The 26,554-nt window shown below is 36.8% G+C and overlaps 2 protein-coding genes across 4 annotated transcripts in view; both read right to left on the bottom strand.

The window, feature by feature from the left end:
* The window catches only part of LOC109436883 (melanoma-associated antigen 8-like), a 124,242-nt gene extending 108,393 nt beyond the window's left edge, over window positions 1-15,849 (bottom strand). For all 3 annotated transcript variants that reach the window (XM_088795009.1, XM_074324074.2, XM_074324073.2), the window contains exon 1: window positions 15,088-15,849. The gene's annotated coding sequence lies outside the window, so the exon portion shown is untranslated. The remainder of the gene's footprint in view (window positions 1-15,087) is intronic.
* Window positions 15,850-15,986: 137 nt separating this feature from the next.
* Window positions 15,987-26,554, bottom strand: part of LOC148754685 (uncharacterized) — a 55,769-nt gene continuing 45,201 nt past the window's right edge. Inside the window, exons 5-6 of the mRNA XM_088794766.1 lie at window positions 25,947-26,022; window positions 15,987-17,355 (exon numbers count right to left, since the gene is read on the bottom strand). Of these exons, the coding sequence (XP_088650892.1) occupies window positions 17,062-17,355; window positions 25,947-26,022 (370 nt within the window). The 3' untranslated portion in view covers window positions 15,987-17,061. The remainder of the gene's footprint in view (window positions 17,356-25,946; window positions 26,023-26,554) is intronic.

Below are 26,554 nucleotides of genomic sequence, written 5' to 3'. Positions count from 1 at the left end.
CCAGGTTCTGTGACACCATCATCCTGGGCCCTTTAAAAAAAAAAAAGAATATACAATGGGTTAAGGAGTAGGTTCAATAAATGGGGTTGGAAAAACTGGACAGATACATGAAAAAATTGAAACTGGACCACCTTATATCACATACAAGAATAAATTCAAAATGGATTAAAGACTTCAGTGTAAGACACGAAACCATAAATCTCTTAGAAGAAAATATAGGCAGTAAACTTTCTGACATTGCTCTTAGTAATGTTTTTTTCTGATCTATCTCCTCAGGCAAGGGAAACAAAAGACAAAAAAATAAACAAATAGGACTACATGAAACTGAAAAGTTTTTGCACAGCCAAGGAAACCATCAACAAAATGAAAAGACAACCTACTAAATGGGAGAAGATATTCACCAATGATACATCCAATAAGGGGTTAATATCCAAAATTTATTTTAAAAAACTCATACAACTCAACACCAAAAAACAAACAATCCAATTAAAAAATGGGCAGAGGTCCTGAATAGACATTTCTCCCAAGAGGACATACACATGGCCAACAGACATATGAAAAGATGCTCAACGTCACTAATTATCATAGAAATGCAAGTAAAAACCACAATGAGATGTCACCTCACACCTATCAGAATGGCTATCAGCAATTAATCAACAAACAACAAGTGCTAGCAAGGATGTGGAGAAATAAATATCCTCTTCTGGATATTTATTCGAAGAAATCCAAAACACTAATTTAAAAAGATACATGCATCAGCATGTTCACTGCAGTGCTGTTCACAGCAGCCAAGATATGAAAGCAACCTAAGTGCCCATCAATACATGATTGAATAAAGAAGAGGTGGTACATATATACAATGGAATATTACTCAGCCATAAAAAAGTGAAGTGTTACCATTTGTGACAACATGGATGGACCTAGAGGGTATTATACTACGAGGTGTGATAAAAAAAATATGGTGAATGTTTAATTTTTTAAAAATTTATTACAGTAAAAGACGCATTGCCATTAATCCCCTTCAAAATACTCCCCCTCACTTTGAACACACTTATCCCATTATTCTTGCCACTTTCAGAAGCAGTTCTGGAAGTCCTCTTTTGTGAGTGTCTTTAGTTGTGCTATCATGGCTACCTCGATGTTCTGAATCATTTTGACTTTGGGGAAGAGCCAGAAGTCACATGGTGCCAGATCTGGTGAAGAAGGTGGATGAGGACATACGCTAATGTTTTTATTTGACAGAAATTGCCGTACCAGAAGCAATGGGTGACACCGAGGGTTGTCATGATAGAGAATGAAGTAAAGACATTCACGAAAGGGGACTTCCAGAACTGCTTCAGAAAGTGGCAAGAATGATGGAATAAGTGTGCTTGAAGAGAAGGGGAGCATTTTGAGGGGGATAAAAGGCAATGTGTCCTTTACTGTAATAATTTTTTTTATTTCAACATTCACCATATTTTGTGATCACACTTCATAAGTAAAATAAGTCAAAGAAAGACAAATACCATATGATTTCACTTATATGTGGAATCTAAAGAACAAAATCAATGAACAAACAAAACAGAAACAATCTCATAGATACAGAGAACAAACTGCGGGAAGGTGGCTGGCGGGCTGGGTGAGAAAGGTGAAGGGACTAGGAAGTACAAATTGGTAGTTACAAAATAGTCACAGAGATGCAAAGTACAGCATAGGCAATATAGTCAATAATATGGTAATAAATATACATGGTACCAGGTGGGCACTACACTAATCAATTTGTAGATTATATAAATGTCTACCCATTATGCTGTACACCTGAAACTAATACAAAATATTGAATATCAACTGTAATTGAAAAACAAAAATAAATAAAGCCACCTCTTGCTGTCTTATGGTTATCATTTGCATTAAGTATCTTTTTGCATCCCTTCATTCTCAGCCTGTGATTCTAAAGTGAGTCTCTTGTAGATAGCATATCACTAGATCATGATTATTTATCCATTTGGCCAATCTATGCCTTTAGTTTAATCCATTTACATTTAAGGTAATTATTGATAGGTCAGAACTTACTCTTGCTGTTTTGTTAATTGATTTCTGTTTGACTTGCAGTTGTTTTGTTCCTCTTTCAGCTTCTTAATTGTATTCTTTATTGTATCCTGGAGCTCTCCAAGAGCTATTCTCATTGACATGTAATTGTTTCTTTGTTGTTTTTGTGGTTTCTGTGGGAAGGATGAACATTGGGGCCTCCTACTTTGCTGTCTTGTTGATATCAGGCCAGAGATAATCTTCAATAACTCAGGGATACTACTTGAAAATACTATCTGAAATGAATACATTCATTCTTGGGGGCTCCACTGTCATGACCTAATTACTTCCCAAAGGCCCCCCCCCCACACACAGATACCCTCACATCAGGGGTTAGGTTTCAACATATAAAATTTGGGGGAGGGGGCAGAAACATTAAGTCTATAGCACCCTTTAACTTGCTTTGGCCAATAGAATGTGGTATAAGTGCTGATGAGCAAGTTGTATCTGTAGGCCTTAAGAGGCTTGGTCCCTTCTGAATCCTCTTTTGAATCCCTGCCCTGTCATGAGAATAAGCATGTTGGAGGACAAGAAAATATGTGCTGTAGACCCCAGTTGTCTCAGCTGAGGTTATTCTAGTGCACCATAGTACTAGTGACCCCCAAATATGTGAGAGAGCACAGACAAGGGCAACACAGCTATGCACCTGCTCCAGTTGATGACCGCCATTACTGGATTCCCTATGTCCATATGTGTTGCAATGATTTTGCATTCTTCCCATTAAAGGGTGGAGTTTATTTCCCCACAACTTGAATCTGGGATCCGTTGTGACTTTGGCCAACAGAATGTGGCAGAAGTGAGTGTGCCAGTTCCATGTATAGGCCTCAAGACGCCTTGCACACTTCTACTCTCCCTCTTGGAACTCTGCCATGCTTTGAGAATGTGCCTGGGTTAGTAGGATGGCAAATGGAAGACCATGTGAATGAGAGCCTAGTTATCCCAGCAAACCCCCAAATATGTGAAAGAACCCGGCCAAGATCAACAAGCTTCCCAACTTACCCACAGCCAACTGTAAACACATAAGAAAATGGAACAAAGATGTGAAGAAATGCCAGGCTAACTCATAGGCTTATGATAATAAAGGGTTATTGATTTAAGTCACTGAAATTTGAAGGGGTTTGTTATACCACAATAGGTTAGCAATACAGACCCTATCAATAAAGTAACCTGGAAGAAAGTAACTTTGTATATCTTTTGTGACAGTCGTTAAGCTACCACTCAACTCAGAATTAGGTTTACCCAGATGGAATATCTTAATCCATGTTGATCTTTGCACTAAACCTTTAAATAACTGCTTTGTCCTTGTTTTTATAAGAAAATACATAAAGAATGTCACCACCTGGATTAGTGGGAGTGGGGGAGGGTGAGAAAGGGAGGGTAAATAAATGTGACTTGAACATAAAATTGCAATTGAAGTATGCTGTCTTAATTTTTTGGTGTTTTGTGCATGATGCTTATGGTAAACAAACAAAATTGTGAATTATACAGATGTATAGAAATAAGCCCACCTGCACTTTCTGGATAAAAATTTAAGCCTGACAATGTCTGACACTGGCTACATGTTCTGATATTCTTAATTGCTATTTGCAAAGATGAATTGGTACCGAGATAATAAATATCTGCACTTTATATTTAGGCCTTAATAGCTAAAGGCCTTTAAGAAACATCAAAGCTGCCTACAACAGAAGAGACACTAGTTCCCATAGGAATAAAGCATTAATAACTTTTAGATAACTGCCTGATATTCTATTTGAGCTACTTATGTCCGACATTTTTTAATTCCCTGGACCCAGGGTGGATATTTTTATTTGCAGGTAACTGGGGTTTGAGAAATACCGATGGAGAGTGTTTGGAGCAATACAATTTGCGGCCATTTTAAAGAAATATAAGCTAATAAAGAAAATAATGAAGGCTGCTAAATTGGGAGGTTGGCAACACTGTCATTTGAACACGTGGTATGATTTCATAACACATAGCATGGTATAATAAAGTTGGTAGAAAAGGAAAATATTTGGCAGCACAAAAACACAAATGAAAAATTGAATTAATAAGCCTTCATTAAACCAGTTAAAAAGAAATCATGACTTAAAAACAATAATGTGAACTTGTGATGTATTTTGGGAAAAAGTAATCCTTTTGCTATATCATGAAAGTGGATAGTAGACTCTGTGTTACCCTGTTTGGGCTCTCAAAACAAACGGTGTCCTTACAGAGTAGCATACTTTACAATCAGCCTGGAACATCCTGTTCTTTTGAGGAAGGAAAGACACTTTCAAAGATTTTTGAGTTGTGACACAGAAGTCATCATGGAATCACCCTCACTGGTCTGTGAAAATATGTTCCTCTGGAAACAGTACAGTCTATAAAAGGCCAAATATCCACAATGGTGCTCAAAAGGGACAACATAAAGTGAGCAAGAAACAAATTGCAGAGCATGTGTATGATTGCAATCCTCAGACGAACTCTGTATCAGGACCACCTGAGTCTGGATATTAAATCAGATCTGTGGGCTTCCTCACCTATGGAAGTTTGGGCAGATATTGCACAAGTGCGCTCATCCTCATTTTTCACAGCGCTGATGAGGACAGTGAGCTTTTTGATGCTGAGCTTGGTTCAAAATTGAGTCACATATTTTGGTGAGTTCTTCCTGAATGACATAAAACAAAAATCCACATATAAAAAGGTGGTGGTGCAGTGAGTTTAGACGCGTCAAGACCCCATCCCATGTGGATTTTTGCAGCTACATGTTCCCAGGGAACTGAGCCATCCAGTCACCCCACCAGCAGCTCAGCAGCAGCTTGTCTTCAGTCTACGTGGTTGTGGAGGGCACAGCTCACTGGCTCATGTGGGAATGGAACCAGCAACCCTGTCGTTTAGAGCTCACGCTCTAACCAACTGAGCCATCCAGCTGCCCCAGAAAGCTGAATTTTTGATGAACCACTGCCCTTTTCTAGTCTTCAAAATATTTTTGGTTGTTTACACTATGCAAATTCTGTTTTAGGACTTTAGCTTAATAGTTTACTTAATTTCATAACCACATTACCACTAATTATTGAGACAATACGTTTTCCTGGTTACCATTGTTAGCATCAAGTCATTTCTCTTCTTGCATGCATTTCTTATCTTTAGTGAAAACAAAAAACAAAAAAACCTGTTTTAGTCCTGAAAGTGTGGTAGAAAGTCTTAGTTTTTTTCATATCTCAAGTTTTTCATATCTCAGTTGGTTAGAGCACGAGCTCTCAACAACAAGGTTGCCGGTTTAACTCTCGCATGGGATAGTGGGCTGTGCCCCCCAAAACTAAAGACTAAAAATTGAAGCTGATAGGTCTTGAAGCTGATAGGTCCTGGAAAAACATACTGTTACCCAATAAAAATTTTTTAAAAAGAATTCAGCTTTCTGTATCCAGCAGAATTCCAACTCAGGAGAACACTATGCTTGTAGCAGTAGTCCCTTCTGGAACTCTGGGGGCAGTGATGTGGAGATGGTAAGAGAAATAAAAATATAAGGTATGCTAAAGATCTTGTCTTGTTGGGGCTGGGAGCACTGTAGATAATTATTTCTTGGCATTGATAAGAAAATATGTTTCCTCCTGGGATGTGGAGTGCAGCATAAGGACGAGAGTCAGTGGAATTGTAACAGCTATATACGATATCAGAGGGGTGGTAGATTGGGAGAAGGGGGTTATCACTTTGTGAGGGGTGTAAATGTCTAACTGTTACATTGTTTTGCACACCTGAAACTAACAAAAAAAAGAAAAGAAAACATGTTTCCACAGTGCCAAGAATTATTGGGCCCTGTTTCTAGATCCATTATAGGTTAGCAAGGGCCACCGACTGAAATGAAAACAAAGACTCTGTTGAGGCTTTAGGCCTAGAGCAGCTGGTAGAAACTTCCAGAGGAACCCAAGGTCACAGGGTAAATGCTGATATTCCCCAAACAGCTCTCAAGCAAATGGGAGATTGACTATCCTCTACTATAGAGGACTCAGAAACTACAGAAACTGGGGAAAGGTTTAAATTAAGGAGAGGTTGATTAGCACAGTTATTAAGGAAAAAGTGTTAATAAACCTTTGGTTTGGGGTGAGGCATTCATATCATTCTCAAAGTTAAATCATTTTAGGAAATGTCAATATGTTCAAAAAACGTCAAATGCTTTAAGGCTTCATGTTCAAAAATGAAGTCTGTGTCCACACCACAGTTTTGTGACTAGAATATTTCTGCTCCGTGAAGATGAAGGTCATTCCTAATAGAAAACTATTAGGACAGGAGAATAACTTATCTTCTAAGACAGATATATAGATTCTTTGGGGTTGGGTAGGACACTGCGAATACATAGGAAACCAGTCTGACTAGAGTAGATGGTCCACAGGCAAGTCGAGAACAGGAATGATTATGTAAAGAAGGTCATGGAGGACTTGATGTCAGGTGTAGAACTTTACATATAATTAGGAATGGAGCTATATGAAGAAAATTATATTTTAAGGAGATAATCTGATAACAAAAAAGAGGATAGACAAGAGTAGTGAGAGACTAAGAGGTTGGTGGAAGAATATAAAATCTAGATGAGAGCCTGAGCAAGGTAGTGAGACTGGTAAGGAACAAACAAATACTGGTCACATTGAAAAGCAGATTTTTTTTCTTTATTTTCTTACTACAAAGGTATTACATGCTCACTTTAAGAGTTTCAGTAATACAAGAGAATTTAAAGTGAAAAAAAATCAACATACATATCAGTGCAACCATGATTAGAAGTGATATTTCAAGCTCCTAAATCACTATAGGGAAAAAGAGGACACGTACTTTGACAAATCTAGCAAGAAGAGATAAAAATAATAAACTGACAGAATTATTAATAAATATGGAATTGTAATAAATATGAAAGGTTTAATTATAAATTAAAAGGCAGACATTTTCAGATGGAGTAAAAAAATCTCATTATGTGCTGTTTTGGAAAGATACATCTAAAACAAAACAACACAGAAAAATTGGAAATATTGGAATGGATAAAGATACACCAGACAAATGCAAACAAAAATCAAGGAGAGGTGGCAAGGAAATGTCAAGGCTAGAATGCATTAAATGGATAAAAGAAGGTATCTTCGTGTTGTGAATTAACACAATCCAATAAAATAATCATGAAATTTTTTTGAAAGTTGGAAATAAAGAAAAGGCTGCATATCATTCTTTTTTATTTTTGATAACCTATAAAACTACTCTGCCATCTTGACTGGAAGAGAGCAATCATGAACTTTAGTGCACTGAAAAAGAATTTCAAATATGTAAAGCAAAAAGTTTAGAAATAGGAGGCTGTGATAAAACAACAGTGGATGATTTTAAATACTTTCATCAGAATGTTTAGATTAAACAAATAAAAAGGGAAAATCTGAATAACAATTAACAAGTTTGATTTAATATGTACAAATATGATATAATATTACCCAAGCAAAAAGAAAATACACATGTGCTTCAATTGCCCATGGAATATTTATAAAAATTTATTACATTAGGACACAAAGAAAATATTCCAAAATATATAATTCATATAGGAAACATTCTCCAATCATGAGACAGTATAAACAGTAATAAGGAAAAAAAGCATAGAGAAACAAAACATCAACTAAAACCTAACTATGTTAAAATATATAAACACACTTCTAAATCACTCTCAGATTAAAACCAAGAACAAAACTAAGTACAGATAGGTGACAAAAGAAGGACTATAACACTGCATGTGTAAACTATGGGATACAGTCAAATGTATTTAGAGGAAAATTTATGACTTAATGCATTAAACAGAAAATAAAAAAGACTGAAAATAAACTAAGCATTCACCTAAATAATCTAGAAAGAGATCAAATAGAACCAAAGAATGCAGAAAGAAGGAATTAACAAAAGCAGAAAGTGATATTTTTTAAAACTTGTAGTTTCTATCCATACTTTCTCCCCTCACTTCCATAACAAAAGTAACCCTTACATAAAAAAACAATTGTTTAATAGTTAACTGAAAATAAAATCTATAAACCTATGGACAGTCCTATTAAGGAAGAGAATTAAAAAGAGGTATAGCCATATATATGGAAATTAATACACATTAGAAAATATTACATACAACTTCCAATCAATACATTTGAAAATCCAGATGAAATGGAAGAGTTTTACAGATAAATTGACAAAATTGACGCAAGGAGAGATGGAAAACCTAGATTGACTAATCATCAAAGAAACTGAGAGAGGATTTACATTTCTACCCTCCCACTCCCCAAACACTCCATAACATTCTATATCCATTCCTGACAAAACTGTAAGTCAATCAGGAACCAGGAATAGAAGGGCATTTCCATAACTTGAAAAGGTATCTATCAGAAACAATGGCAATCATCATATTTTAGAGTGAAACAATGAGATATTTCTATTAAAGTCAAAAACAGGAGAAGGATGCCTGCTCTTTATTAATCAATATAAATCTGCATTGTTCTGGAAGTCATAAAGTCTTTATCAATGTGCCAAAAGGAAAACCAAATTAGATACAAACATTAGCAAGAAAAAGACAAACGTTTCATTATTTATATGATTGTGTACCTAGGAATTCAAGATAATTAACTGGAAAAAAACCAGCTAAGAGCAGAGTTTAATATGATGCCTGGATACAAGATAAATGCAAAACTCTATATCATAAAAAAAAAAACCACCTCTATATCATAAGGATGTCAATTCTTGACACATTACTCAAAAGGTCCAAGGCACTTCCAGGGATTTTTTTCTTTTTACCGAAGTTGAAGAGTTGATTCTATAATTCATCTGGAAAAAGAAAATATAGAAGAATAGCCAAGTAAATTCTGGAAAAAAAAAAGAATGACGAAGGAAGAGCAGCCCCATCACATTTCAAAATATATTATCATGCTACTGTAATTAAAACAGTAATAGACAAAAATTGAACAGAAAAGCAACATAAGAAGCATACCCATACAGTTCAGGATGAAAAGAGAATTCCAAATCGATGTAGATATAATTCGATACAATAAGTAAGTTAGGAAAACTAACTATCTCTTCTGAAAAAATTCTACTTTGCAACACACACACACACACACACACACACACACACACACACACACACACATCAATTCCATACGGATTAAAGCACTGAGCAATAAAAATATGTAAAATTTACAAGAAAATATAGAACAATATTTTTATAATCTTGGGATACAGAAGCCTACCTAAGTATGAGACAAAACCAAGAAAGTATAAAAGAAAAATTTTAATGTTTGACTCTACATAATTAAATCTTTATGGCAAACAGCATCATAAGTAAATTTTTTAAAAGACAAATGACAGACATTTGCAATCTCTAGCAGTCAAAAGGATACCAGCTCTACTATCCAGAGACCTCCTGCAAATCAACAAGGAAAAAAGATAAATGACTCAATCATAGAAAAATAGGCAGAGAAGATGAGCAAGCAATCTCCAACAGAATACAAATAGCCAATAAATATATTAAAAGATACTTAACTTTACTAGTGAGTAGGGAAAAATAAAGAAATTTTTCATCCAAAATGCTGACAAAATTCAAAAGAATGATAGTGTCCAGTGTGCCAGGAGGGCAATTTAGCTCAAAACCTTTGATCTAGCAGTTATACTTCTAAGATATTTAAAAGAATGCTTTTTATAGCATTCTCTGTAATAGAGAGAAAAAAAGATGTTAACCTAAAGATCTATCATGTGCAAAGAGTTGAGTAAAATAGATAATACACCCGACTATGGAATTCTACCTGTTACAATGACTTTCTATTGAGTGAGAAGGGGAAGGGGCGTGGGATAGCAAATTGTAGAATAATACAGTAAGTTCGCACTTAATTTGGTAGATATGTTCTTGGAAACTGCGACTTTAAGGGAAACAATGTACAACAAAACCAATGTTACCACAGGCTAATTGATAGAAACAAGAATTAAATTCCTACAGCATATTTCTGGTCACAAAAACATCACCTAACTTCTAAAAAAAGACCCAAGCACTTCTATTACCAAACATTGAAATAAATGTGAGCTATACATATATTTAAGAAAAATGAATAAAAACAAGTAAGAGAATGATTTTCCAACCTGCTTATTCCAGTTCAGGGTCACGGGTGACTGGAGCCTCTCCAGGCAGCTCAGGGCACGAGGAGGGAACCCACCCTGGGCAGGACGCCCTTCCATCGCAGGGCCACCCACACACACCCACACTCACTCAGACTGGAACAATGTAGACACGCCACTTCACTCACATGCACATCGTTGGGATGTGGGAGGACACCAGAGTCCCCAAGGAAACCCACACAGACATGGGGAGAGGCTGCAAACCACACAGTCAGTGGCGCGGGCCTGGAATTGTTTTTACTTTTTGTTTTTTGGTGTTTTTTCTCATCAACTTTAACAAATGAAATTGAACAAAACGTTATTAGAGGACCTGCTGTATGTATAGGATGATTTCATTTTGTAAAACACACAAGAACACATGCACAGAAACAGAAAAAGTACTTGGAAGATACAAAGCAAACAAATCATCATGGCTTTCTCTGGGCAATGGGACTGGGAGAGGGGTATTTTCATTTGTTCCTTTATATACGACTGTCCTTTTTATTTTTATAATAAGCATGTGTTATTTTTATAACAGAAAAAAACATAGTCTCACCCTATAACATTTGGATTAAAAAAAAATTATAAGGAAAACGAAAAAAACCTATATGAAATCTCACTACACAGAGGCGCTTTTTATTAATATTAACATGTCAACACTTTGCTTTTCAGTCCCTGTTATGCATTTTTTACATATTTGAGATCTTACTCTATGTAACTTTGGGCTTATTTTCCAATTAATATATTATATTGTCCCTATAGAGAATAAAGAGCCACCCAGAGATAATTGCTTAATTCATGAACTTCAAGTGCACAGAATTGGATTATGAATAATCCATGCATGCTGTCATAGATCATGTATACTGTCTCCATGATCCATGCATGGCCCTCTTTGATCCATTAACTTGTTCTTTTGTTTAATTTTCATAAAAACCATACAATTATTAAATCATCAATAATATGCTTTTAGTTACGTAATGAACACCCACCAACTCACCCATCAAACCTACTTCTGTGATCCTCTCCTATTCCAACCTCCTTTCCTCAACCCCAATGACCATTATCCTGAATTTTTAATTGATATTCCTTTGCTTTTTAATAAACTATTTTAATCCCAAGTGTGTGTATACACTTAAATAATGTAGTATTTAGTTTTACTTGTTTTTGAATAATACAAAAAGGATATCCTATTATATGTTGTCTTCTGGGACTTGATATCTTAATTTAACATTATTGAAGTAAAATCTATCTATATTATTATGTGTAGCTGTAGTGCATTCATTTCACTGCTATATAATATCCCGTCATGTAACTATACCACAATTTATCCATTTTTCTTTGGGGACATTTACTACTAACATTTTAGTGTATATTCTTCTGGTTATTTTTTTGAAGACATTTATATAGTTTCCTTTCTACAAAATTTGAATACTATATATACTTATGTGACCTGTTCCTTTCACTAAAGAGATCTTGTGAACATATTCCCACTTCAGTAAATATTCTTCTGTGGTATAAACTTAAATGGCTGCATAGTACTCCATAATATTTACAAGATATTTTTATTTTACCACCAATTGTTGGGCACCTGGATTGCTTATAATTTTTTTGCTGTGATAAGCTTTATGATGTACATATCCTTTAGATCAGCAAGTCTCTTTTTAAGAATTTATTCTGAGTAATATCTGAATAAATTTGCACACAATTATACACAAGGCCACCACATAGGACAAGGCAGTTTGTGTTCTGCACAACAGATGTGCTCGTCACAGCAGTTTCCATAATACAAAGAACTTAATGAAGTAAATGGAAAGAATTTAATGAGGTAAATAAGTTATGTATTAAAATTATAATAGAGGTGCAAAGTTACTGACATGGGAAGATATTTACGATTTATTAAGTGGAAAAACTAGGCTAAATGGCAGTATACCATTTTGCAAAATAAAACAAACATAACCTGTGAAACAGTATGGAAGAATATACACCAAAAATTTTACAGTATTATCTCTGAATATTGAGTTTATTTGAGATTTTCATTTTTTCACTTTGCCTTTACGTATATTTTGAAGTGTTTTCAACAGTAAAACTTGATTACATGTGTAGTAGAAAGATGAATAATGAGTTTTTATGCACAGTCATTTAAATATTGTTCCTGAATATAAAATACTTTTATACTGTAAGAACTTTGGAAGAAAAAAAGAAAATAAAGATATAAATAAAACTCACACATTATCTTATCCACCTAGAGATAATTAATTCACAGTCATCAATGTGTTTATTTCTAGTCATTTTATATTTAAAATAATTGTAGTCATACTTTATACAATCCTGTATGCTGACTTTTCACTTAACATTACATAATATGAACAGACCATAAATATTTTGATGGAATAATATTCCATCATATGGAAATAGCACATTTACTTAATTATGCTCTTAAAGTTAGACCCTTAGGTTTTTTCAGTTTTTCACTATACCAGATAACCATGTGAGGAACACCTCTGTGCATGAATTATCCACATTTTAGATAATTTCCTTGAGTAGATTCATTGAAGTGAAAACACTAAGTCAGAGTACCATCATTTTTATATCCCTTGATATATATTGCCCAAACTGTCTTTACTATGTATTTTAAGGAAGCATGGAATAGTAGGGGGGAAAAAAAGAAGTCAAAATACATGATCCCATGCCATCTTTAGTACTTGCTGCTTAACCTCTGAGTAGGTAAAACTGATGTAAAAACATCCATCTTATCTAAGTCACAAGGTTACTGTGATAATCAAGTGAGAAAACAGATCCTTCAGTCACCATAAATATTACTTCGTCAGGAATGCTTCTGTTACCTTTCCAGACTCTCACAGCATCCTATACTTATTTTTTCTTCATGGACTTATAACAACTGATAAATAATTGTTCAATTATTTGAACATTGTCTGCCTCTCCCAGATGATTTTAAGTTCCATTAAAATATGGCTGTCATATAGTTGGTGCTCAGTAAATATTTGTTTAATGAATGGAAAAAATGAAGTGATACTTTATAAACTAAATTGCTAGACATTTGTAAGGTATTTAGATGAGGAGGAGGAGGAGGAGGAAAAGGAGGAGGATTAATTTGTATTAACATGTAGATGATTCTAAATCTTTAGGAATTCCTTGCCTGACCAAAATTTCATTATGTGGCTTTAATGCTTGTCATGCCAGCCAGAGGAACAGGTAGCAACGTTGCTGGAAGTACCTAATAGGAGCTGAGACTTAGAGAACCATGTAATTAGTTCTCTAGGTCCGCATGCTGGGAGCTAAGGAGTTGTAGTTACCATTAGTCAGATACAGGCAGTGGTCAGAAATCCAAGGTCAATGCTATTTGAAGTAGGTGGACCCTGGAGGTCAAAAACAAACTAATGGTAGGTGGTCTAGATAGTAAGGTGCAAATTGGAGAATGGTCAGAGATAGGGAATTAAAGTAGATAGGAGAGTTAAACTCCAAGCACCAGTACTCAAAGCACGGAACTATAAATATGATTCTAAAGCAAAGGGTACTTGAACTCAATGCTTCCATATATTATTTCTACCCAAACTGAAAATGGTATGGGAAGTGCTTATACCTAGTTCCATATACTGTGTTTCCCCGAAAATAAGACCTCACCGGAAAATAAGCCCTAGCATGATTTTCCAGGATGACATCCCCTGAACATACACCCTAATTAATGTGTCTTTTAGAGCAAAAATTAATATAAGACTCGGTTTTACTTTCGGGGAAATACGGTACATGAGCAAGAGAATGGTAGTAGCTAGTTGAGGAATGAGATCTGTGAATCTAAAGTAGGTTCTGATAGTAACAAGATAAAAGTGAGGCCATCTGTATATAAGATCTTATAATAGTCTACACATAAAATGGGAGCAATCAAGCTTGCGATCCTGTAATTCTCATCTGGACTTTTAACAGCATATACTAGAGCATAGTGGTTAGGATCATGGACTCTGGAAATAGGCTGGTTGGGTTCAAATCCCAACTCTATCATTAGTTGTATCCTTTGGACAAGTTACTTCACCTCTGTGTACTAGTTTCCTCATCTGCAAAACAGGGATGATAGTACCTACCTCAGTGGGTTCTTGTGAAGATTAAATGAGTTGATGTGCGTAAGGACCTTAGAACAGTGCCTGGATGTAGCAAATGCTATGTTAAGTATTATTATTATTATTATTATTATTATTGTCATATAAGACCAAACAAAAATTGATTTATAAAAATGGATAAATACACTGCATGTTAACTTTATCTAAAATAATAAGGTCTCTAAACAGGAATTTTTCTCATTAAAATAAGAATTTCACTTGCACCTGAACATAGTTGACTATATAAAAACTACAAGCATTAGTATGTAGCAAAATTTATCACAGCAATCCCATATGTGTTTATTCTATATATGCTATTTCATGAACACTGTAAGTTCTATAGAATAAATACACATTTCCTACTGTGTTGCCCAAAAAATAAGACCTAGCTGGACAATCAACTCTAATGCGTCTTTTGGAGCAAAAGTTAATGTAAGACCCAGTCTTATTTTACTATAATATAAGACCGGGTCTTATTTTAATTTTTGCTCCAAAAGACACAGTAGAGCTGATTGTCCGGCTAGGTCTTATTTTTGGGGAAACAGGGTAATAGCAAAAATAAACCACTATTAGGCTGTAGTACAGTTGACCTATAAGATCTGGTCTATAAGAAGGGATGCCCTATTAAATTTTCCCAAGCTAAGTATACTAGAAGCAGGAATATTTGAGTTGGAAGACCAGTCTGTGGAAAGATCTGAACATGGGTAGGCTCAGGCTTGGGAAAACTAATTTTGAGAAAGGCTGAACCTGGGGAAATGTTGGAAGACCTGGACAATGAAACATGTTAGAATACCTGAATGTCAGAAGACAGAAGACGTGGAGATTGAGCCCGCTGTTGGAAGACCGGGTAGTTGTTGGAAGACGTGGATTTTCTGGAAGGCGTGGATTTTCTGGAAGACGTGGCTTGGTTGGAAGACGTGGATTTTCTGGAAGACAGTTTTGTTGGAAGACATGGGTAGGCTGGAAGACATGAATTTGATGGAAGACACAGTTTTGTTGGAAGACAAGGATTTGCTGGAAGACGTGGATTTTCTGGAAGCCATGGATTTGCTGGAAGACATGGCCTTTCTGGAAGACATGGATTTTCAGGAAGACCCGAATTATCCGGAAGACCTGGATTGTCTGGAAGATGTAGATTTGCTGGAAGACCTGGAGGTTACTGGAAGTCGTGGATCTCTAGGAAGACATATTTGTGGAAGACCAGGATTAAGTGGAAGACATGAGTTTTCTGGAAGATGTGGCTTGGTTGGAAAACATGGATTTTCTGGAAGACGTGGGTAGGCTGGAAGACATGAATTTTATGGAAGACACAGCTTCATTGGAAGACAAGGATTTGCTGGAAGACATGGATTTTCTGGAAGTCATGGATTTAATGGAAGATATGGATTTTCTGGAAGACGTGGATAATCTGGAAGACCTGGGGGTCATTGGAAGACATGTATTTCTTGGAAGACATGGCTTTTCTGGAAGACGTGGATTTTCAGGAAGACCCAAATTGTCCGGAAGACCTGGATTGTTTGGAAGATGTAGATTTTGTCTGGAAGACGTAGACTGACCGGAAGACTGGATTTGGTGGAAGACATGGATTGGCTGGAAGACCTGGATTTTTCCGGAAGATGTGGATTAATGGAAGATCTGGATTTGGTGGAAGACATAGATTTTCTGGAAGACATGGATTTTCTGGAAGACATATTTTTGTTGGAAGACGTGGGTAGTCTGGAAGACATGAATTTGATGGAAGACAAGGATTTGCGGGAAGACATGGATTTTCTGGAAGCCATGGGTATGATGGAAGATATGGATTTTCTGGAAGACCTGGAGGTCACTGGAAGACATGGATTTCCTGGAAGACATAGCTTTTCTGGAAGACGTGAATTTTCAGGAAGACCCGAATTGTCCGGAAGACCTGGATTGTCTGGAAGACGTAGATTTGCTGGAAGACCTGGAGATTACTGGAAGACATGGATCCCTCGGGAAGACACATAATTTGTGGAAGACATGAATTTTCTGGAAGATTTGCTTTTGTTGGAAGACCTGGATAGAGTGGAAGACATAGGTTTTGTCTGGAAGATGTAGATTGACTGGAAGACTGGATTTGGTAGAAGACATGGATTTTTCTGGAAGATGTGGATTGATGGAAGACCTGGATTTTTCCGGCAGATGTGGATTGATGGAAGACCTGGATTTGTTGGAAGACGTGGATTTTTCTGGAAGATGTGGCTTTGTTGGAAGACGTGGGTAGGCTGGAAAACATGAATTTGATGGAAGACACAGCTTTGTTGGAAGACAAGGATTTGCTGGGAGACATGGATTCTGTGGAAGATGTGGATAATCTGGAAGACCTGGGGGTCATTGGAAGACATGTATTTCCTGGAAGACATGGCTTTTCTGGAAGACATGGATTTTCAGGAAGACCCGAATTGTCCGGAAGACCTGGATTGTCTGGAAGACGTAGGTTTGCTGGAAGACCTGGAGGTTACTGGAAGATGTGGATCTCTAGGAAGACATACTTGTGGAAGACTGAGATTAAGTGGAAGACGTGAATTTTCTGGAAGACATGGCTTTGTCGGAAGACCTGGATTTAGTGGAAGACATGGATTGGTTGGAAGACCTGGATTTTTCTGGAAGATGTGAATTGAATGGAAGATCTGAATTTGGTGGAAGATGCAGATTTTTTCTGGAAGATGTGGACTGAGTGGGAGACCTGGATTTCTTTCCGGAAGACGTGGATTGACTGGAAGACCTAGATTTTTCTGGAAGACGTGGATTAGCTGGAAGACCTTGAAATTGGTGGAAGACGTGGATTGTCTGGAAGACCTTGAAACCATTGGAAGATGCGGATTTTCGTGGAAGACATGGATTTTGTGGAAGTCCTATAATTGCTGGAAGACTGGATTTTCTGGAAGACGTGGATTGTCTGGAAGACGTGGATTTTCTGGAAGACTGGGATTAGCTGGAAGACGTTGATGTTGTTGGAAGACTTGGAATCACTTGGAAGACTTGGAATTGCTGGAAGACCTGGAGATGTTGGAAGATCTTGATACTGGCGCCGTTGGAAACCCTGGACATTGGAGACATTGGAAGCACAGGATGTTGGAGACATTGGAAGCCTTGGATTTTGAGGACATTAGTTATTCTGGACATTGGAGTCTTTGGAGGCCCTGAATGTTAGAATTAGTGGATATTGGAAGCCATGGATCCTGGAAGCCCTGAACACTAGAGACACTGCAAGTCCTGGACCTTGGAAGCCTTAAACATTAGAAGACATGAACTACAGAAGACCAAGACATTTAGAAGTACTAAAATCAGAAGCCCTGGATATTGGGAGACATCGGAAAACGTGGATATTGACATACTCATGTTAAAAGACACAGAGTTTGAACAATGTTACCTTTCAAAGATGTTGGCGCCCCTGGACAATTGGAGATCTAGACTTTAAGAGACCAGGATGTTCAGAGACCTAGTCATTCAGACATTGGGGATGTTGGAACACCTGAATGTTGGAAGCCAGGTATTGGAGATATTGAAAGACTTGGGCATGGGAGGAACTGGTAATAACAAGATATTATAAAATCAGGATTAAGAAGACACTAAAAGTTGTAGGAACTGAATTATATAAGTGCTAGGAGATATTGGACTTGGACAAAATGAAATACATGGACTCTAGGAGACTTGTTTATAGGAGACATCGGAGGATTGGGAACATAATAAAACTGGAAGTTGAACTCTGGACTCTGAAAGACAAGACCTAAAACTTAAAGGTTGATTGCTGGAGATATTAGAAGATCTAGAATTTTAATGACCCCAATATTGAGAAGATTAGAAGACATTGGCACTGGAGATGTTGCAGGCCAGAGACTGGAAGATATGGATGCTGTAACATTTAGGAGATCTGGCAATTGCAGATTTTTGAAGCTATGGAGCTCAGAAGACCTGATATTAAGAGACACTGAAGAATTGAAAAGCCTAATCTTAGAACTACTAGAAGGTCATGTTGAAAGATACTGGCAGTGTTGAAAGACTTTCATATTAGAATCTGATATTACATTTTAAAAATACCATAAGGCTATTGTAATAGACTTCATGACTATAGCACCTCTTTCACTAAAAAGCAAAACACAGAGAAAGGCCATTTTAGGAAGATGACAAAGCAACAGGGAAATTCAAGTAAAAGCAAGTAGTTTGAATGGGTTGGAACCTATCTTCATAGTCTCAATAAACTGGCCTTCTGGAATGAGGAATTATCAAAGAATAAGCAATATCAAGGCTGGGGGGGCTACTTGGCTTTAGATCAGGGGTCAGCAAACATTTTCTGTAAAGAATCTGATAAATATTTAAGGTTTTGCAGGCTGTATGGTTTCTGTTGTAATTATTCAATTCTGTCACTGTAGTGCAGCCATAGACAATAAAATGAGTGGGCATGGCTGGGTTGCAATAAGTTTATTTTGGAGGGGAAAATAACCAGTTGGGCCAGATTTGGCCCAAGGGCCTTAGTTTGCCAATGCCAGATCTAGATGCCAAATCTAGGGTATGGTAAACTTAAGTACATTCCAGGCTAGCATTTACACGCAAGAGAATGAACAGAATGATTTGAAGCCCAATGGTAAATAAATATACTGTGTATGTGATGATACTCAGATCAAGCTGGCTAGAACCTAAGAATGGAGTTTACATAGATCTCCACTTAATCGTTTCAGGAGCCCAAACAAGGAGCAAAAATTAAGTAGGTAGCATTCAGGGCCCCAGAGAAGGGGGCTTAGGGTTCAGTGAGGATGACCTAATTTAGTAGGCTGGAAGCTTAAGAAGTAAGGGAGAAACTCACCCCTACAGACTGGGGTCATCCTGCTAGGACTAAGCTGCACTCTCCCAAAAAGAGAGAGAGAGACCCCAGCTCAGTGCAGACAAGAAGTCAGTGGCAAAGCCCTCACTCTAAGTACCATTTTCTTATCATTATAGCACTCATCATACCACTACCAATTAATCAAGAAGTAATACGAGGTGTTTACAATGATGGAGGAGAACAAGGAGACCACAGCTTGGTAGGCTCACTTCAGGCATTCTAGCTTCAGGTAATAAATCTAGTTTCTGATCTTACCCGCCAGAACTTAAGTGACAAGCTTAAGAGATCAGGGTTGACCTATAGGCTGAAGATCTTTAGTATTTAGACAGGGCTGAGGAAGACAGGGACTAGCACATATATTGTATGCAAGAGAACAATGGCAGACAAAACTGGTTAAGGTACACTGGGACAGGGCCATGATGTAAAGGCTAAGTAGTGGAAAACAGAGACAACGGGCAGTCCCTGAAGACTTTTGGACAAGGAAGTAACAGAATCAGAATTGTGCACAAGGGAAGTTAAGTCAGGCAGCAAGGTGTTGAACACCAGGAACTACTAGATAGATATACTAGAACACAAAAGACTCCAAGTTAAAACACTGAAAGGGTTGGGATGTGAGTTATGAGGCCACTACAATCATCCAGGGTAAGAGGCAGTGAGGACTTGAGTTATGGCAGTGACAGTTCTGTTGCTCAGCAGACACAGCATTACAGTGACGATAAATATTCCACATTCTGAATACCATTATTTTAAACTTCTTGAATGCCATCACAGAATACGTGAAATACAAAAAAAAAAGTTCAGAAGCTAGTTATGAGGAATTGTCCTCATCCAGTAAGATTACTTAGACATCCAATTTCTCTCAAAGGCAGCTGAGCTAATAACTTGTGGTTTAAGCAAACCAGGTCTTAACATAGCTTTATCTTTAGCTCCTATCAACACAGAGTGATTTAATTACGTTAAAGTGGAACCAGTTGGTGGATTATTTTCTACAGAATAGGAATACTCTAGATGTGAAAAAGTCATTACCTTTAATCAGTACATAAGTAAATATCATGCAATGATGACCACATTGTAAATAAAGCATATGGAATCACCACAGTTCAAGGAATAACATAGGGACAAAGGAATTGTTGTTTCAGGTGTCTTTCAGAAGCAAAGAAAAATATTAAAAATCAATTGTTATTCCTTGTCTCTTCTTAAAACCATCATGCATATTTTATTGCAAGGGAAATTAGATGAAATATCAAAATATTAAAATTTTGCAAACACAGGAATAAACTATCATATTCTAGTTCTATAATGCTTATTCATGTTATAATAATAATAATAATAATAATAACAACAATTTATTGAGTGCTTCCTATGTGCCAGGCACTGTACTAAGCATTTTACATAACCTTATAGCAGTCCTATAATGCAGGTATTTTTGACCCCATTTTACAGATTAGAAACCCAAGTCTGAAGTGGTTAGAAAATATGCTCACAGACAAAGCTGGCAATTGGAGTGACAGGACTGAAAACAGGTCTGATTCCGAAGCCTTAGGCCCCGTGCTGGCTTCTCATGCCCCAAGAGCCCAAGGGTTCTTCTGCCAGGACTAATCACCACTCACTCAGAAAGAGGGAGTCCCCAGCCCAGGGCAGAAAGGAAGCCAGTGGCAAAGTCCTCACTCTATGTGTCATGTTCTCATGATCACACTCACCATTACCAATTCATCAAGAGCCAACTCTAGCTGTTTGCAATGATGAGTTAATTACATCTTAGGCTTTATGTAACAACGCAAGAAAGATGAAGTGTAATGTCTCAAGTACACTAGATTCATATTTGATTTCTCAATATTTGTTATTCATGCAAATGAAATATACTATTTATCCTTTCCTCTATTTTCTCTTCGATTTTATGGTTCTCAAGAATATATACACTTTGTTCATAGCACATCATATTTATTTCTAAATTCTTAGATAACCAGAATACACTGACATCAAAGGCCATTAAAAGGCAATAATACTATGTAAAATTCAGTGATCAATGTATTTCATAGCACAAACATGATTCACAGACTCTTTTAGGCTATCCACACTGTAGAAGCCCTTTATTAGTATTCAGGTGGTGGCAGCTATGTAATCCAATGTCTAGTTTAAAGAACCTTCTCTGCATTTTGAACTTAAAAGATCTTAAACAAAGAAAAGTTTCTTTTTAAATGTAATGCCAGTTTTCTAATATTTTCTACAAATTTCAGCAGCCTGAGCTCCATTTCTCTTCCACTCTTTTCTTTTTCCAGTGGTTAAATATGTCTGGAAAGGAAATTTCCATGCACTTCGTAATACTGAACACAAACATTTACCTGAGCCATTTGGTGACAGAAAGATTCTTTCCACTCAAACTGTACATAAAATGTACTAAAAGAAATTTTAGATTTTCAATTTGGGGACTATACTTAACTTAAAAAAAGAAACACCGGTTTACATGGCAATGTTGTCTTTTTTTTTTTTTTTTTTTTTTTTTTGCACTTTTATATTCTCTAATCTGTCGTCTTGAATCAATGTCTGTCATTAACTTCTTTTTCTACCACTATACCACCTTTCACATCTTCCTTCCTATAAGTTCTGCTGACTTGTTAAACTCAACCATATTAAAATGCTCTATTACCCTCATGAATAATACATCTTAGATTATTTTAACTGGATACTGACTTAACCAAGAATTAAATTTATCTCAATGTTTTTATTTCAAATGACCTGGGCCCTAGACAAATATTTCCAAGTATCAAGCTAAAGTCTAGGCATTCCTATGACAACTAAAATCATGCAGTAGTCAGCTTCCCATTACATTATTTTATATTAACAGTTCCTGATTTATGTAGTTTCATTTAAAATTTTATTTTTCTAATTCTGGTCAAATTAAGAGGAAAAAATTGCCAATGCAGAAATCTCAATGAATGGTAAAATCAGGAAAGCACATTATTTAATGGCATATAGAACCACTGTTTAAACTGGTAAAACAATCATTGACTTAATGTTTACCTCTAGATATGATTAAGACTATGCCAAGTATCCATGGAAACTTGAAACAGGAACCATACAGAGTTCTGTTTTGGTTTATGGAAACAGTAGACACAAAATGTTAGTGTTTTCCTTAAAATATCTATGCATTATTTTCCCTAAACCTTGTAACTCAGAAGAAAAATAGCAATTATCACATAAAAAGAAACTCACAGGAGGTGCTATCTTTCCTTCCAAGAAGTCTGTGCTATGTTTGTTTCACTTTTTTTATGGCATCTATGCCTAACTCTCTTTTCTGAGAAGGACTAAAATGTGGTAACGCTTGAACAATAAGCACAATTTTTAAAAAAACAAGAACACAATACAATAATACTACTACTTACCTTGGTCTCTATGAAAGGGCTTGGGTACTCCCAAAATCAACCAATGAGGATGAAACACCTTTCTCTCAAGGTAACAATGTCAGAGATAGAAGGACTCTAGATATGGATCCTATTCTTTCATTTGACAGATAAGGTAGGAGGGGAATGATTTGAATAAGACCATCCATTTAGCTAGTGCAGAGTAGACACTTGAAATCAAGGTTTCCTAGCTCTTGAGCCCATCATTTGCATTATATGAATATTTTCTATTATAATTCTGTTTAGACGTAGAGCAGTGGTTTGCAATCATGGTTGTATAAAAAAATGACTTGAGGAGCTTTGGAAATACACAGATGCTGGCCCCATCCCTGATTCAGCGTGTCTAAGGGCGGGTCCCAGAAATCTGTATTTTTTGCAAAGGTCCCCATCATGATTTTGACGTGCAGTCAGTGTTGAGAATCAGTGGCTTAGAGCAAGAGTGTAAGATCCTCTGGCACTGTGGCAAGTCACTAGCTCCAAAGTACCCTATCATAGGTTTTCAACTTTCATGTGCCTCTTTTGAACTTGTTGAGGAATGTCTGTCATCTCAACTGTAACTACGCAAGTAAGCCCTTTTAACTTTTGTATTTTTTCCCCTTTTCTCTGATCACTTCAAACTCAGATATACGTAGCCTATAATTCAGACCTCTACGCTGGGGTGGGAGATTACTGGATTTCTACCACCTTTAGGGAAGAGAAAGTATCAATATCTTTTTCTGGAAGATATTCAACTGTTTCAATCACTGGGAAGACCACATATGGGAACAGAGAAAATCAACGGAAATGAACTCTAGCAGCATCTCCTCTTTGATCAGATATCAAAGTAAACCCAGGAATCCATTATAAATATACTGCCTTTCAGGACCTGATACAATTGCTGCAAAACAAATTAGTTTATATCCAACTGGTTAAAAGGAGAGGGTTTGGATCCTTTCAGTTGAGATAGCAAGTTAGGCCTAAACAGAATTCATGTAAATTTCAGGTCAAGGTACAAAATTGTAATGTCCAACCAAGTAGAGTAGCCCCCTCCTTACGTACTAGAATTGAGTTCCCAATACCCTCATCATCAGGGGAATTTGTGTTGGAGGAATTTATGAGCTTTGGGTGAAAACTGGGGTAGGGAAGGGAGTATTATGAAAGCTCAGACAATTGGTTTGTCACTGAAATAAAACACTAAGTAAAATGAATCTTTATGGCATTAAATATATATTAGCAATAGTGATTATTGGGCAATTCATTTCTATTTCTCTCTGATCTCAAGGTGAGGACAATCACGCATCAGTGAAAATGCTGGTCATCACGCTCGTGATAGGGAAAGAACGGAGATTAGATTTTGTCTGGAGATAAGTAAGCTGTCTTCTGCTTCACTTTCATCCTCTGACATGTGGATCACCACACCATCAGAGCTGATCAGAATTTGAATCCCAAGGTTCAACTCTCTGTGTGCAGCTTCTCTGCCTGCTGTTTATATTACTGTTTTAGAGGGTTGTGGGTAATCATTTAAGCCTTGCCTGAAAGTCAGTAACTATTCCACCAGAAACCTCTTCCCTCTGAATAATCACAGCATTTTGATTTGCAGAGTGGGTACTTCAACATTCTTTGAGCTCTGGATGTTAACCTATGCTGACCTCTTTTATCAACTTCTGAGGTGATCACATCTCTGAAATATTTCTCAACTATCTTCTGAGGATGACAACCTAACAGTTCAGCAACGTCACTTAATTCAATGTCTTCAAATTCTTCACTACCTAAACGTTTTGTAGACGTTACACTATTTTCAAGTTCTACCACTGGAAGGAAACTTTCAGAATCAGTTACAACCTCATTCCAAAGTGTCCACCAGGCTCCATTAAGGGTTGATTGTTTTATTTGTTCTCACTGATTCTTCTACTATCGTTAAGAGTGTGACAAATGGAGAAAATTTGCCAAGCTTCTCTCACAGTAAGTTCTGGTATCTCTCTCATAAGATCTGCAAGGTAGTCAAACATACGCCGAGGGCAGTACATCGTGAACATTTTTAGCACTCCCAGATGCATGAGTTGAAGGACTGGAGTTGTTACAGGTCAGGGGGAGGGATGGAGATAATTTTAACGCAAAGAGAAGCATTTACTATTGTACTTTTGTCAGTGTCCAGAATCAGCAACATTGAATTCAAGAGTTTTTTGGTTTAAATGTTGTTTAACCTCAGGAATACAATACTTCAAAAAACAGCCCAAAAAGCGTTTCTCAGTGATCCCAATGTTATGGTTTCCCATCATGTAGCCAGGAAAGCATTTCTCACATCCTCTTATAAGAGGACATAGATTTCGAAGTCTGTGAAGCAACATGGGTTTGATCAAAAGTCTACATTGGAACAAAGTAGAACTTTGAGCTTGTCTTTTCCAGGCTTGAAGCCTCTGGTCTTTTTCTCATCCTTTGCCATATGTGGCAGCAGGCATGTGCTTCCAGAATAGGACCATTTCATCAGCACTGAAGACCTGTTTAGGCAAATAGTCATTTTCCTCAATCATTTTCTTCAGGTATTCAGGATACTCTGCAGAAGCTTCATGACCTGCTTCCTCTGCCAGCCACTTCTTTTCATAGACCATAGTATTTCTTAACCCTATCTAACCACCCATTCTTCATGAAAAAATGTTAGAACTTTTCATCCAGATCGAAATTTAAGCTTGCATTTTTGTGATGCTCGCTGATGGATTATACATGCAGAAAGAGGCCTATTTGGCCTTTTCTATTTTAGTAGCCATGAGTGCAAATCTCTTTCCATTTTCTATATTTTGGGATTTCAAGTTATGTGTGATTTTCTCAATGATTCTGGTGTGCCCCTCGATACACTAGCCCTAATACCTTTCTGATTTTTCTTTACTGTACAAATTGTAAATTCATTAACACCAAAAAACACCCTACAAAGGTCTTTTTTTTTTCACCATTATCGAAACATTTCAAGAACTCTCATTTTGTTTGCAATAGACATCACCTTTCTTGCCCTCTTCACTTGTCTTGCATTTCTATCATCCACTTTCTTGTTTTTGTCTTTTATTGGTGGTTTTGTTCGTTTGTTTGTTTTGCTTGGGTGCCATTCTCACCCGAACTTAAGCAAATTTACAATTATTGAAAGTTTTATATCACTGAGTGGTACACAACACTAATATAATATATAAGAAGCAAATGACAACATTCACAAGACAAATAGAAAAAGCAAAGAGCTTTTGTACGACTACACATGTATGTGATTGACAGCTGCAGAGGGAGCAACAGGCAGAAGAACAAGGGCAGAAGCAAGCAACTCAAATGCTGGTCTTGTCACATGAGAGTCAGCAAGACAACATGATGGTGACTTGAACTTGCATATTGTTCCAAAACTCTCAAAGGTGCAGACTAGGTAAAGTCAAATTTTGTATGAGAATGACTTGCAGTTGTGAAGAGATCAGGGAACTCAGGAGTCAAGGTCAGGCTACCAGGCTGAGATGAGAAGCACACATATCGCCATCTAGGAGAAAGCATATACAAAAACAGAAAATGAAGTCAGGAACAGAGGCAGTCTGCATAAGTATGCAGCTTATAAACTAGTGAGGAGAACAGAAATTTGGGGTAATAATATACACCAACTTGGCCTTACAAAAGCTGTACCGATTTCCATGCTCACTAGCAGTAGATGAGTCCTTTTCCCGCATGTTCCCCAACATGAAATATTATCAACCCTTGTCATTTGTGCCAAGCAGAAGGAATCTCATTTGTGTTTTAATTTTCATTTGTTTAACCATCCTTCCATATGCTAAACCATTTCTATCACTTCATCTTTAAATCGTCTATTTATACAGAAGCCGCCAAAAAATGTATACACATTTTAAGAAAGAAAAACTATATGAAAATTGTAATACTCAATATATACTGATAACAAAAGATGAATACAAATCACGTTTGACTTCTGCAAATACAAGAGGTGCTCAAAGTGGTTACCATCAGCGTCCAGACATTTCTGAGTATGGTGAACTACTGCTTGAGCAATGTTGACCAAAGTG

The sequence above is a fragment of the Rhinolophus sinicus genome, chromosome 18 (assembly GCF_057876585.1).
Source record: "Rhinolophus sinicus isolate RSI-liver-muscle chromosome 18, RSI-T2T, whole genome shotgun sequence".
In the NCBI taxonomy this organism is placed as follows: Eukaryota; Metazoa; Chordata; class Mammalia; order Chiroptera; family Rhinolophidae; genus Rhinolophus; species Rhinolophus sinicus.
Note: the sequence above shows the minus strand (reverse complement) of the source record. Positions and strands in the feature narration are given on the sequence as shown.